Source organism: Larus michahellis, chromosome 4, assembly GCF_964199755.1.
Source record: "Larus michahellis chromosome 4, bLarMic1.1, whole genome shotgun sequence".
In the NCBI taxonomy this organism is placed as follows: domain Eukaryota; kingdom Metazoa; phylum Chordata; class Aves; order Charadriiformes; family Laridae; genus Larus; species Larus michahellis.
The window spans coordinates 91,571,399-91,586,414 of NC_133899.1; the positions used below are offsets into that span (position 1 = coordinate 91,571,399).

At 46.5% G+C, this 15,016-nt stretch overlaps 1 protein-coding gene and 1 long non-coding RNA gene across 2 annotated transcripts; one reads left to right on the top strand and one right to left on the bottom strand.

The window, feature by feature from the left end:
- Positions 1–6,806: 6,806 nt before the first annotated feature.
- LOC141742880 (CD59 glycoprotein-like) lies at positions 6,807–13,767 on the bottom strand. The gene is made up of 4 exons (XM_074586377.1): positions 13,448–13,767; positions 10,653–10,725; positions 9,894–9,995; positions 6,807–8,366 (listed from the first exon to the last, which is right to left on the bottom strand). Exons 2-4 carry the CDS (start codon positions 10,714–10,716, stop codon positions 8,173–8,175), a joined length of 360 nt encoding a protein of 119 aa, XP_074442478.1. The 5' UTR covers positions 10,717–10,725; positions 13,448–13,767; the 3' UTR covers positions 6,807–8,172.
- LOC141742881 (uncharacterized) lies at positions 12,635–14,397 on the top strand. The gene is made up of 3 exons (XR_012586907.1): positions 12,635–12,720; positions 13,219–13,287; positions 13,766–14,397. It is a non-coding gene; the product is annotated as an uncharacterized LOC141742881 (long non-coding RNA).
- Positions 14,398–15,016: the final 619 nt, after the last annotated feature.

Below are 15,016 nucleotides of genomic sequence, written 5' to 3' on the forward strand. Positions count from 1 at the left end.
TGACGCATGAACATTGCCAAAGTCTCCAGTAAAATTCCGCTACCTCATTGCATTACAGTGCATCATGTCAACTAACATATATATATATATATATATATCTCAACAAAGTTAAAACACTTTCATACGACAAAGACTGGTTGCTATACAGTTAGGGAAGGAAATTTTCATAACAATAGTTATATTGATCTTGCTTTCAAGGAGAGGAATGGGTTGAAAGTCCTTTTTCTAAGCAGAAAGAAGAAAACCACCTCCAGCTTTCTATGGGGTAGAATATACTCGTAAGTACAAAAGCAAGCTGTACATTGTGTGTCTGACAGCAGCAGCTTTCGTATTCTGCCTTCTGTAGTAATTCAGATAGTCATTTTCCCTGTGTGCGAACTGCAGCTCTCTACCAGTGTCTGGCACTTCTGCGTTCTGGTGTGGCCCAGCCCCAGCCCCAGCATTTCCCAGACAAGCATCGGTTCATCATATAGTACCCAGAACAGAGAATAAACCTTCATTTACAGGAGACTACAACATTAAAATGACTGGGAAGACAAAGGAAGAAAGCCGTCAGACTTTAGCAGTGATTAGATTTCAAGGTGTGCTTGTCATTTTCATCACTTTAACTTTTTCCCGGTGCAACACTGCAGACTCTACCTTTGTTCGCTTTGAATGCGAAAGAAACGATTATACTGCCTTGTGCATGTTCTCATCCACGCCTTGAACATTTAGTAATACAGCAGCTGACGATGAGGGGTGCCTCAAGCTCTCTGGAAGACATTAGCATCTCTGGAAATACAAACCCGAGCATGAAATGAACTACAGCGGAGCGCTCATGAGAATAAAGGCTTCTTTAGGAATCATACAAATGCGGGGGGGAAAAAGCACCGCATTGCACCCTGAAGATACTGTTTGGCTAGCTTGTGATTCAAAAATATTGTGCATTTTAATGAAACCCAAAGGAAACTTGGATCCTTAAAAAGCAAGGGAAGCTTTTAAGCCAGGATTCTCATTACTACACTCACCAATTAGTCCTCCTTATGCATCCAGCAGAGCACAAGGTAGACAGTCACGTTTGCGCTATTTCTTGTTTCCGTCAATTTGGGTTTGCAGCAGTCACCAAAACAAATACCACAGTGCATCTGACCACAACCTCCTTCTACTCAACCTGTAGCCTTCATGATTTTAGCCCCATCCTGCAGTATCTCCACGGCCTTGTTTGTCTGTCTCAAAACCCGCCCCAAAGTAGCATCTCTGAAGAGCTGTCAGAAAGGAGAAGAGAGGAATGAATGCGCTCCGCGCTCATCCTTAGCCTCCAAAGTGCTCTAAGTGGGCGTTTTAAATTGTATCAAGCATCAAACCAACCCTGTGCAGTGAGGAACGGTGTAGTTATTATTCCTGAACAGCAGTAGCGTGCCATGAATAACTCAGCTGGACTCAGAACCGTGCTGGGATCTGAATCCTGGGAGAATCTCAGTCAATACAAGACTCATAACCACTTAAACGGAACCAACATCGGATCATACGTAGAGATTTTTACATGCAGGAGCGTGGGTTCAGATACAACAGTCCAAAACGTTAAGTCCAGATATATTCAGGTCATTTTTCCTCCTCCTCCATTTCTGAGGAGAGATTTTTCTGCATTGTATCTGCAATAGTGACATTCTAACAGCCGTTGTTAGAGCACGGCCGTCCTCATCCATAGGTAAATAAACACCTGGGGCTTGGAGGTAAAACCAAGAGCAGCAGAAGGTGTATGCAGAAAGACGTCAATATAGACAGCTTACACGTAAAGAAAGATTGGACTGTGAGTAGAGCCGGCCCTGTAGCCTCTTCAGGAAGCAAGAATTACAGAATTTTCAGCTCTTGTATACGGGGATGTGCATATCAGTGTTGCCTGGGGGAACGCTCTGTATTTAGGTCCCTGTATCATATAAATATACCCTGTCTATTTACACCTGTATCGTCATCTTAATTGACTCTTCAGAATCAGTTTCTCATTTCAGAAAAAGGTTTTTTTCTGAAACTTTGCTCCAAACATGTTTTTATTCATTCCACTTAAGCACAAGAAACCAAAAGCATTTTTAAGCTTTCACTTTTCCAGGCTCCAGCACAGTTTTTCCTATGCTGTAAGTTGTCATACTGTAATAATCACTGCAGCATATAAATCCGCAGAGATAATATCATCTGCAGGTCTTTATTTTATCCAATGTATAAATTATTCTTGGAAAGATGGGAGTGGAAATGACAACCTACTTCTTTTGGGGATCCCACAGCCAAATTAGCTGCTTTTTTCTCCCTCTCTAAAATGCAGAATGCTGTTACCACCGTCCTGTTAGTGCAATATTAGCAGCGTGTTATGGAGACAGAAAGCGCGGTGTACTAGTTTCTGCCCGAACACACGTGGGTATCTTACAGATACCACTGGTTGGGATGTTTGGGCTTATCTTGCAGCCTAACTTCCCTGCTGCGATGCCAGCCCCAGGACGGGCTGTATTGACCAGCGAGATGCAAGCCCCTTGGAAACACGCAGAGATTCAGGCACATTAAACTCTCTTCCAGCTGGAGGAACACCGCTCCTATTAAATGTGTTTAACATTTATATAACAGCAGTATCCCGATGCCCCAGTTAGCGCAATACCCAGTTACTTAATGTGGAGATCTCTCTTAGGACTAGTTTATCATCTTAGCAATTCCTCCTCCTTTTTACAAAATAAAAGCTTGTCAGTGGTCAGCCTCCTCATTCCTCTCACTCCACCAAGCAGTGGGAGGAAATTACTTGCTCTGCCTATCTGGTTTTTTCCCAGGCATCTGCTTCGTTTCACAGTTTCCTGCATCCTGAAATAGCAGGGAGACATCCCACCTTGTCCTTGATGAGTGGCGGTAAAACTTGAGAAGGATAAAATAAAATCCATACTAACCAGGTACATCAGCCCCACCTTCCCACCAGTACCATCGGGCTTCCAAGCTCTCCATGGCCAAGTTCAAGTCAAAGGACAGGTAGTCACCACCACACAGAAGGCAGAAAGCAGGATGAGGGCTTGAAGGAGGATTTCATGGCAAAGATAGATAACAAGAACGAATTTCTGCACATGCTGCTTGCTGCTACTGCAGCTTCCATTTGCTAGCTCGTCCTTCTTGTTCCTGTAGGGAAAAATAACTCCTTTGTGAACTTGTTCCCCCACCAAAAAAGGGAGTAATGGTTACGAGAGCAACAAATATTGAGAATGAGATGCAGGGAGGAATACTCTCTGATAATTAGATGGCCACTAGTATATAAACTATATGTATTGGCAAAAAAAGCACGCTGAACGGTAAACAGTAAGGATGAGGTTTTAGTCATGCCACTAATTCAGAACAGAGCAAACCATTTAGGTAATTACAAAGCCAAACCAAACGAAACCCGGACAATAGTGGCAAGTTACCCAGCACTCACTGCAGACAGCAACAGGCGCGTTTGCACAGCAATACCGCCGTTCACCCTGAATATATTTTTCACTATCCTGTATCTTACAGGACACAGCTAAACCACACAAAATACCTGGTACCTGCACTTCCCCGGGAAGATGGCCTAAACTTAGGAGTCCCTGGGGTTCAAGCCCAGTTTTGTGACATCCACCCCAAAGACCAGGAATAACCCCAGACACTAGTACATGCTGGGGTCTGGCCAGTTGGAAAACAGCTTTGCAGAAGAGAACTTGAGGGTCTTGGTGGACACCAAGTTGAACATGAGCCAGCGATGTGCCCTTGCTGCAAAGGTGGCAATGGTATCCTGGGCTGCATTAGGCAAAGTGTTGCCAGCAGGGTCAAGGGAGGTGATCCTTCCCATCAGCTCTGCACTGGTGAGGCCACACCTGGAGTACTGTGTCCAGTTCTGGGGTCCCCAATGCAAGACAGGCATGGACATACTGGAGAGAGTCCTGCAAAGGGCTACCAAGAAGATGAAGGGACTGGAGCATCTCTCCTATGAGGAAAGGCTGAGAGAACTGCTCATCCTAGAGAAGGTTCAGGGAGGACTTTATGAATGTATATAAATACCTGAAGGGAGGGTGCAAAGAGGATGGAGACAGTCTCATTTCAGTGGTGCCCAGTGGCAGGACCAGAGGCAAAGGGCAACAACGCAAACACAGGAGATTCCCTCTGAACGTCAGGAAACCTTTTTTCACTGTGAGGGTGACTGAGCACTAGCACAGGTTGCCCAAAGAGGAGGTGGAGTCTCCATCCTTGGAGGTATTCAAAAGCTGTCTGGACATGGTTCTGGGCAACTGGCTGTAGGTGGCCCTGCTTGAGCAGAGAGTTGGACCAGATACTTCCAGAGGTCCCTTCCAGCCCCAGCCACTCTGTGATTCTATGACTTCCCACCAGCCCTTCAGTTCCTTGTAACGAGCTGTTACCACTGGCAAACTCCAGTCCATCCAATAACAGTGCCATAATAAGATATAAGTAAGAGTCAATAAATTATCATAGTCATTAAGCCCACTGTTACATAGAGTGAAAAATCATTGTCTTAAGAATTGGGACATACGTAGAAGTGAACAGTCACAAGACCGTATCAAGGCCATACACAGAAATGACCAATCACCTCTACAGAAAGCCTTGTAACGACCTAATGAGGGTTGTTTCCTCCGTAACTCAGAGCAAAGACAGAGCTGTCTTTAAAGCACATGCAAACCTAACGCTAAACCAACTATTCACACTGATGTGATGCCCGTATGCAGAACTGATCCCTGGCACCCTGTACTAGCTTCTCTTACCGCCACTAAATGGGATTGTATTTGATACAAGGCGTGATGGCTCTGGTTACCCACCTTTGAGGGCTCACCATCAAATCTGGACATCATACAGCAGCAGTCGGTGTTCAACAACGCTTTTACGCAGGAGAGAGCTCACCAGTCGGACCACACAGGCTTAAAGACGCAAATATATCTCAAAACATGAAACCTTGCATCACCATTTAGCTTGTAAATGGCACGAGATGTGAATCAGCCCACGTAACTAATCTACCTTACCCAGGAGAGGGACAAAAGCGATGCTTTCCACTTGAAATCTAGTAAGTTTTTTTAAAAGTTGTTTGCTATCATAGCAGTTGCCTTTGCAAATACTCTTACTTTGGTACATGCATTCTCACCCCAAGAATTAATGTTCCTGTTGATCTTTACAAAAGAAGTGGCCTTCTAGAGTGCAAAACACAAGGACTTGTTGCTCAAGCTGCTTCTAGAAGACAAGGGAAGGAGAAATATGATAGATTAGACAAGAAAGTGTTCAAGGCTATCAAAAAACAAATATTAAAAATTATTGTTCGAACTATTTTCAGACAGACAAAATACAGAGCTTCTTTTTGTGCTTATTAAAACAACGACAACAAAAGACTATTTTACATATGCAGACCATACGGCCATCAAACGGGTTTAGAAGTGTCAGCCGTCAAAAGAGAGACACTGACAAATAGCAGAACAAAACCGCTGCAACCAAGATGGTTTAAACATAAGGTAACTATCAGCTTGTCTAACACAAAATACCTTCTCAGCTACAAACCTTCCCCCAAGTGTATATTAAGTCAGCGCTTTAAGACCACTTTTTCCTCTAAAAGGAGCAAGAGCTTCACAAATGGTGGTGCAGCAGTGGAAAAAGTCACTGTGCAGAAATTACTGTCTTTTAAGTGTCTGCTTTTGTTAATCAGACGGGAAATATAAAGATGGAAGGTCAAGAAAGCGGGAACTCAAGGACTGTTTTCTTCTTTCTAGCGCAACATCAAATCACCATTTCTAGTACCTGTTAGATCGAGAATGGACATCACAAGGCCAAAAGTATAACTAGCTAGAGTTTTGGCTAGAGCCAAAAGTATAACTAGAGAGGGAAAAAAAAAATTGTTTTCCAGTTGTCTGACTTCACAAATACAACTAAACTGCTTTCTATTCAACTTGGCCATACACTTCAAGCAAACTCTTTCTAGTAAGATCATTCACAACCTGAGGAGTATCACATATAACTGTTTTCCCTCCCGAGACAGGTATTAGAAGTTAGCTAAAGCTAAGGACTGAGGGGGGATGAGAAGAGAAGAAACAACCAACACTTCCACAAAGAAATCAAATCAGTACATAGGAGAATAAAAACATGTCATAGTGGAAAACTGCACAGGAATGCCCCGAGCGCCATCACAGCGAGCACGTTCCATGCTGTGCTTCAGCCGTTGAAGCAGTCACACAGGGACAACTCTTTTTTTTCCCCAAATCATGGCATATTCATATCTCCAATGAGACAATTCTCAAGTAGAAGAGACTGAGGGACCCCTTATTTTACTACTTCCACCCAGGGACGCATAGTTGTCAGTTCACCTAGGGAAAGATCACTAACTCTCCTAATTTCCGAGCACAGAATGGTTTGGGTTGGAAGGGCCCTTTAAAGGGCATCCAGTCCAACGCCCCTACGATGAGCAGGGACATCTTCAACTAGATCAGGTTGTTCAGAGCCCCGTCCAACCTCACCTTGGATGTTTCCAGGGATGGGGCATCTACCACCTCTCTGGGCAACCTGGGCCAGTGTTTCATCGCCCTCAGTGTAAAAAAATTTCTTTAGTCTGAATCTACTCTCTTTTAGTTTAAAACAATCACCCCTTGTCCTGTCAAACAGCCCCCTACAGCAAATCACCACTCTGCCAAAACTCACCGACTACACCCGGCACCCATCTCCAGTGACGAAGTGAGAGAAGTCTCCTTGAACTTGTCGAGAGTCTCTGGATGGGAAGCGCGGATGCATCTCCCCCGGAAACGAGGAGCTATACCCAGCTGTAAACAGTACACCGATAAATAACAGCACTCGCCACGTTTTCTTTTCTGACATTTTTATTAATCAAAGACAGCATGACTTCCATATTTTGAGTGATCAGAGAGATCCCAGGAGACGCTTTCACAGCTAAGATAAGCTTAACCAAAAGATACATTGCAGAATAAATCATGGATTGGCGTAACACCCTCGTTATGACTGGGTGAACTGGTGTCACTGGCACCCTGCGTAGCACAAGCGGGGATCCTCAGGAAGGGAATATGTCATTGGCAATGGACCACGACTCTTGCAGGGATGTGCCAAGTGCTCCAGAAGAGAAAAAGGAGAATTTGACATTGTACCTGACCGAGAGGGTCCCCAAGTCCCGGAGAAATGCCAAAGGTCTTTCTCCACCACTGAGGCAGAGCAACGTCCACACCACTTCTGCTCCAGACCTCTTACACATACAAACCAAGCGGTTTTTATTCATGCTATATAATACACGTATATTTCGTATTGGCATTTATAGAGTTGCGTAAAAGTGAAAATATAAAGTTCTGCAAGGTTTTGTTTAATACTCTTAGGTGGAAGCTTGAAGGGTTAAGTTTACATGACACTGTTTCCCAACAAAACCCAAACGCTTACTGTGTGGGAAAATAAACTAGATGTGCCATTTCAATTCCTTAGCATTTTATAAACTATTTTCAGTATTCCAATAAATACTCAGTGCAAAGCACATGCTTAGTTAAAATCCTAGACGTGGATAAAGGAGGGGGGGAAGCTTGCAAAAGAAGCTAGCATGTGTTGTCTGCATGCTCACAGAAATATAAAAAGAGGCATTATTTTGGTTTTGGTTTAAGAAATGTAGATGTTTTCTCCCAAAATAACAGTACTTACAAGGTTATATCACTGGCTTGTAGAAAGAAAAAAAAATATAATTACAGTGATGGGAACAAAGAGTCTACATCACTTGAAACTAAGTATTTCCATACTCATCAAAACAATATTTCCAAACTCACCAAAAAACCCCACAGAAATCCCAACCAAAACCAATCACAATTTATGGGATGGTAAGAAATTATAGTTTTCCAGCATAAAAACCTACAGTATTCCTTCCCTTTCACATCACCCACGGAAGTTTGCCGAGGTTCTCCACAAGATAACACCACTTCTTAACAAGTTATTTTCCCCATGAATACGGTACACCAAAATACCTGAACTCCCTATAACGGGTAACAATATACGTCTCCTTCCCATGGCTGGAGATGGTGATTTAACAGATGGAACCTCAGGAAACAGAATTTAACATTAAAAGGTAATGTTTCAGCCCACAGTTAGGAACTGAAAATGCGAGAAGTAACGATTCAGAAGAGAGTTAATGATTTTGTATAATCTCAGCTTGATAGTACGGCATACAAATCGGGATTATTACAGAAGCATCCATAACATGGTCATTACGGAGGCAATACTGAAGGCTGCTTTGTTAACCCCAGTAGTTGCGCTCTCGTTGCACAAGTCGTGTTGGCAGCAAAAGAATTCAAAATTATCCAACTGGAAGAATTCGGCAATATCATTCATGCTGCACTGGGATGCCTTCCAGCAGGAGGAAGTTCTCAATTTACCTACAAAACAAATAAAATTAAACAGATTAAGAGACTATTGAAAGTAATACCATTTTCGGTACGGAGCGAGAATCACTGCCTAGGCTGCCGCGTACTTGCTTTTTTAGCTTATTTTCAAGCGTTTAGAAGTTTCTAAATTTGCCTTCCCTAGGAATTTAAAAGTGTGAATGGCGATAGCAAGCCATGGTCCTGCCTCCACAAGACTCTCTTGTACTTCTTAGCGTAGGTTAAGATTTCTAGCTCAAGCTAACCAGTGCTTCCAATTCAGTCCAAAAGACCCCCTGGGAGATACAGGGTGAAGATTGAGTGATACCTGCTCTGGGGCTCCCGACACAGAAGGACAATGTGCCACCACCTAGCTCAAGTTGCACTGCTCTTGCATTGTCCTACAGCACGGCCGTCCTCCTTGCACAAAGCTCAGAGCAAGTCCAGTAACTCAAGCTAGTTTTTGTGCTGAAGACAAGTCCCGTCAGACCTGACCGGCGTCATTTCCAGAAACAACATGCAGAAGACAGAGCTCAAAGAGAAGAACAGTCCTCCCTTTTTCTCACTCGTTCCCCTGGACACCAGATATCAAACACCTTGTCTTCCATCTTCCCAAGCTTGACACCTCAAGAACTCAACTCCTGACTCTGACAATGGACCACCGCCGTAGGCTGCACACTACAGTTTGTGCTCATGAAGGTTTAGGCTCAAGGGAAACAGCAAAAGGGAAAATCCCTTAGGATGCAAGCAGCATCCTGCTCCATCAGCGTTAGAAGCTCTCCTTCCTCCCCACAAAATTCATGAGCTTTAGCAGGCACCATCTCGGGGAACAGAGCAGCCCCGTCCCATCCTGGTTCCCGCTGTCCAAAGCCAGCCCAAGGGTCTTTCTAAGGCTGAAGGAACCAGCTGGGAGAGCAGGACATTATTCCAGTTGTCTCAGTATTTCTGTTTTTCCAGAATAAAAACAGAAATGAAACTCCTTTCACTCTTAGTAGAAGGGTTACATAAATGTTAGTGAACAACTCGAACAGTAACCCTGTGCCCTGAACATCCTTGACCATATTCCTGGGACGCAGGTGGCTTCACCCTCAGGAAAAGTTTATTTTAATAGTGTCAATTCATAAACTACTGAGTCTTCATCTGCAGGTTTATTTTGTGTGTTGCACCCGCTTTATCTCATTAAAATTCTAACAAGCTCAGGGCAAAGGTTTTGTATTTTAAAGTCATTGCTGTCTCCTATTGGTTTCCAGCTCCCTTAGGTCGGGGGTGTTGGTTTGTGGGTTTGTTTTTTTTTTTTAAGTCTGGATACACAAATATCTGTGTATATGCTGGTACAAGTGTAAATCAGCTATCTAAATCATCCTTATCAGCTGCTTGGAAGTCAAAATACATCAGTTTACTCCAAGCGTGACCTTCAAAAGTGTCCGCAACCTTCTTTTGAGCGAGGCTAAGAAATGCATGCTGAGGCCAGATTGGAAGCGTACGGGCAACGAAAACTGATGTAACCGTGTTTATTTTAGGTCTGCAGGACAGCATACGTACCAAATTTCATCTGCAAGCAAGTATCTTCGGTCGCTAGGCACGTACTATTGGTCTTGCACAAGGAAGGGCTGTTGTCGCAGTGGTAACACCTCAGGGCATAACCTAAGAAGAGAGGGGTTTATCCTTACGGAATAACACAGGGCTGAATCTGTAGCAGCACTGAAAAGGGGAAAACGACGACTCGCTCTCTGCGCCTCCCTGTCACAAAACACACGCCTGGTTGTTAGACTCAAGCTAAAATTTCCAAGCTTTTGTTGGTGTACAAATGGAAACTGGCAATTTTGAAAGGAAGATCTTGAAGCACGTACTTCTGTCCTTTTTAAAAACGCTTCCCTTTACGTCCCTGCATTAAACGTTTGCTGCTTTCGTCTTAAAGACTGCCTCTTCCAAAAGGATGGACAACGAGAGACGCTTTCAGCAGAATTCTATTCTATCCGTTTTTTATTTCATCGCATTTCTCTCTCGTGCTATACAACCTGGCTTCCGATTGACACAACAGGAATCCGATCTCCCAGCAGCAAACCAGAACAGCGGGGTGCCATATTCACCAGCACCCTATTCCGCACCCGATTCTCTCCTCTGCCCAGAGACGGCCACCACAAACCAAGCCCTACTTCGCCGGTTACTGTCGTTCCCCAAAGTGGTCTTAAATAATCCAGGCCTTTGTTATTTTTTTTCCCCTCTCCGACAATTTTTTTCCGTGGTTTCCTCAGCCCCTGTCATAACATGCCACGAGGAAAGTATCTCTTTTATACTCACCAGAACTACAAAAAGCAACCAGAACAAGGCAGGCGGTTAACAGGATGCAGTTCATCTTGATCATGCTTCTTCCCTAATTTGAAGGCACAAACAGATGTTACACATCTATTTTATTTAAAAGCTACATGGAACTGGCAAAACCTCCCGCAAGGAATCAAGGCTTCAAGCCTTGCCTCAGTACGGAACTGAAGGCATTGGCCAGGAAAAACAGTGAGAGGGAAGAGAGAAAAGTAACTTAGCACTTTGTGAGAGAGGATTTTTATTCTGAGAACAGGGGCTTTATTCTCAGAACTGAGATTTGAGCCCCGACGGGCCGTGGATGGGTCTCCTTTCTCCCCTCTGATTACACCATTCAACAGGTCTCTCTATTTCCCACAGCTACAAATGCACCTAACAAAAAAGAGAAGCCATTTAGGTCTGGGATGCTTTTTCTTTTATAGCAGCTCGCTGATAACCCTGGAGCCAGACCGTGCTCCTTTCTTCTTCTCTCTCATGGGCTTGCAAGAGATTTGGCTGCACTAAGGGGGCTTTTGCCTCTTTTCTACCCAAATTTCTCCCTCTCACCGAGGGACTGACACATACAATAACACTCCCCCCCCCTCCAAGCAACTGCAGTGATGGCTCGAATCCTCCGCAATTCCTGCAACCCACAGGTAGCAGTGAATTAGGAAAGTCAGGATTTTTTTAATGTAGGCAGCTCCAAAGCAGTTGTTGTTAAATAGACTTCTGCACACAAGAGTCTGAACTATAAATAATGGTATCTACTGCTAAAAAAATCTCTGCTATTGCAGAGAGCGGGCTATTCAGACAAGGTATTGTGCAGATACAGGGGGAGAGGGAGACAGGGCCCGTATTTGCGCTAGGAGGGCACGATTTCATGTTTGTCTTCAAAGCCCAAGTGGGACTGGAAGGCCCAAAGAATCCAAGGCATTCAGATAACAAGTTTCACTTAGCATAACGCTGCCGTGAAGCATTCACATCGCCGCTCTTGACCCTGTTAATAGTGTTGGAAGCCATTTCTATACGCAGCTAAGGGTCTAGCGTGGCAGACCATAATTGCGTTGGGATGGGTTTGGGTTTTTTTCCCTCCCAGAAGACTGATTGTGGACTTGAAAAGACAGTTTCATAGTAAACCAATAATGAAATCCTTCTCAACCTTCAGTCTAGTTAATTTTTCTACTGAAAAAAAACCACTAAAGAAGCTCAACAAAAAATCCACTGTTTTTTTTCCTGACTGTATGAGCTACTGTTGAGCAGGAAAACTAGAAAAACAAACTCATAACGGGCAGGACGAGATGATTTTATGAGGTAAACAAGTTTGTGAGAAGCCTTTCAAGACCAGAGGCTCATCCCACAGTGGCGTGAAGCCGCGGGAGCGCTGTTAGTCTGGTGGTTAAAGCGAGAGCCATTCTGGATGGCAACAAGAACCTCCCTGGGAACCTCTCCATCTTCCAGGAGCCCTCGCTCGCACAAGGGTGGCAGCAGAGCAAAACAGTTTTGCCTTTTAGCAAAGCCAAGTCATGACCAGAATAAATATAAGGCAGCTTAATAAAAGTCACAGAATCACAGAATCTTCAGAGTTGGAAGGGACCTCTAGAGATCATCTAGTCCAACTCCCAGCCCATCCAAGTCATCCTAGCTTTGACAGTAGTCATTCAACAAATCTATTTTGGTGAAAATGAGTAATTTTTTTATTTTTTTCTGTACTCCTGAATGACGAAGGGGTGAGAAAAGAGGAAAATTTTAGCTTTTTTTAAAAAAAAAAAAAAAAAAAGTTACAGACAGCAATTCACAACAGGGCTTGGAAGAAACGAAGCAGAAAACACTTCCCAAACTGAATTTGCTAAACTGCTGTTTTAAGCGAAGCATCCGACCGATCTCCGTCACGAAAAAACAGCACTTGGAAACAGCGAGAGAGGCTTTTTTTTTTTTTTTTTTTTTTTTTTTTAATTGCCTTGGTTGTGAAACAGGAGAATTTCTCCGCAGTCCCAGCTGGGAGAGAGCACAGGGAAGGAGCCGGGGCTGCTGCCCCCCAACACAACCACGGAGCGGGAAGAGGCAAGAAAAGGTGGAATTCGGACCGGGAGCCCCATTCCTTGGCTGGGGGAGGCGGGGGGGGGGGGAAAGGGAGACGGGACCAGGACATTTCAGCAGCCCCTCATGCTTGCACATCCCTCCCCCCCCCCCCCCAAGTTTGCCAGCGACCACCTGGCTCCCTCCCATCTATTTTTAAGCGTTTGGTCGCCGGGATGCGGCGGAGCCCCCGGGGAGGCGGGGGTCCGGCCGACCCCCCCCCCCCGCAGGGACGCGGGGAGCCGGGGCCCCGGCTCCCCGCGTCCCTGCGGGGGGGGGGGGGTCGGCCGGACCCCCCCCTTCCTCCGCGGGGGCTCCGCAGCCCGCCCCGCTTAGCGCAGTGCGGTGCCGGCATGACTCAGACCCGGGGGGGGGGGGGGGGGGGGGGGGGCTCAACCCGCCAACTTGCCCAAACCCCCCCCTCCGCTAAAACGCTATTCATACACATTGCCACCCAAAACATCTCCCCCCCCCCCCCCCTCAAAATTCCTAGGAAAAACCCTCACACGCACCCCCACAGCCGCAACGAGGACCTGCCCTTCTCCAGTCCCGGTAAGACGAGGTGAGACGAGGGGCTGCCCCCCCCCCAAAAAAAAAAAACAACAAAAAAACCCCAAAAACCCGGGTCCCGGAGAAGCGGGGGACACCGGCCTTCCTCCCCATCCCCACCTCCACCCCCGGGGGCCCGGCGGCAGCGTTGAAGCGACCCGTTCGCCCCTTACCTGCCTCCCCCCGAGCACCCGCTGCCGACCGGCCCCGCACCGTCCGTTGCGGGGGGGGGGGGGGGTTGGTGCTGCTGGCGGTGATGGGCTGCGGAGGCGGCGTTGCCTCGACGGGCTGTATCGTCCCCCCGTTCCCCGGGGCGGAGCGGCGGCTTCGGCCCGGCCCCGGGAGGGGGGATCGAGGAGCCGCCCCCGCCCCGCCCCGAGGAGCCGGGGGAGCGGTGGTGCGGGGAGGGGGGAGCGATCGTTCCCCGCTCGAACGGGCGGCCGAAACTTTTAACGCTCTACTGGTTTTTCACGGGGCGCGACGGATGGAAGGAAGAGGTCCAGGCCCCAGCTGGAGAACGGCATCCAGCTCTGGAGTCCCCAGCGCAGGAGCGACACGGAGCTGCTGGAGCGGGGCCAGAGGAGGCCCCGGAGATGCTGGGAGGGCTGGAGCCCCTCTGCTGGGAGGACGGGCTGAGAGAGCTGGGGGGGTTCAGCCTGGAGAAGAGAAGGCTCCGGGGAGACCTTCCAGCCCCTAACGGCGATGAAGGCAAAGCAGATAAGGTGTTGCCAAGGAAGGAAAGACCTTGAGCAATCAAAGAAAACAAACGCGTGGTATCAGCCTGTAGATAGCAAAAAGACACAAGGAAGCCCCGCTTGGGAATACTGGGGCATTCCGTTAAAACCGCAAGGTTGCTGGTTGTTACAAAGCGTTGAAAATAAAAAGTACGTGTCCTTTAGGTGAAGGTAGCTCATTGTAACGTGGAAACCACACCTCCAAATCTGAGCTTGAGGCCTCCTAGATGAGACCCCTACTCACTGAGCAAGCGCAGTAACTTAGGAACATATTATACCTTTAGTTCAAAGCAAGGCTACTAGTAGCCGTTATTGTGAAATCATGAGCCACCAATGATAATTACAGTATGCCAATTAATCAATTTTTGTAAAATATAAAAGGTTACAATGTACAAGCCGCGGTGTGCTAGCTTTGTGGGGCTCCCACCTCGCGCCCATGAAATAAACATCTCGGCGCCGTGTGTGGATCGGCTCTTTGCACAGCGGGTGAGGAACCCAGATTTGGGACAACAAAGGGGACCTGCAGGAGAGATGGGGAGGGACTCTGGATCAGGGAGGGGAGCCATGGGACAAGGAGGAATAGTTTTAAACTGAAAGAGGGGAGATTTGGATGAGATCTGGGGAAGAAATTCTTGGCTGTGAGGGTGGTGAGCCCCTGGCCCAGGTTGCCCAGAGAAGCTGTGGCTGCCCCATCCCTGGAGGGGTTCAAGGCCAGGTTGGACGGGGCTTGGAGCAACCTGGGCTGGTGGGAGGTGTCCCTGCCCAGGGCAGGGGGTGGCACTGGGTGGGCTTTAAGGTCTTTCCAACCCAAACCAGTCTATGGTTAATTCACTTAGAAAATTTTGCAGTGAGGAACTGGGAACACAGAACTTCACTTCAGCCATAGCTGAACATTTAACTCTTTTCCCTTCCCAAAAATCTTTTTCCCTCACAGGGAATACATTTATCCGTATCGTCACGGATAAATGGTATTTGCAACTTGGTCCAAATTTTCCACCTTACATTCTT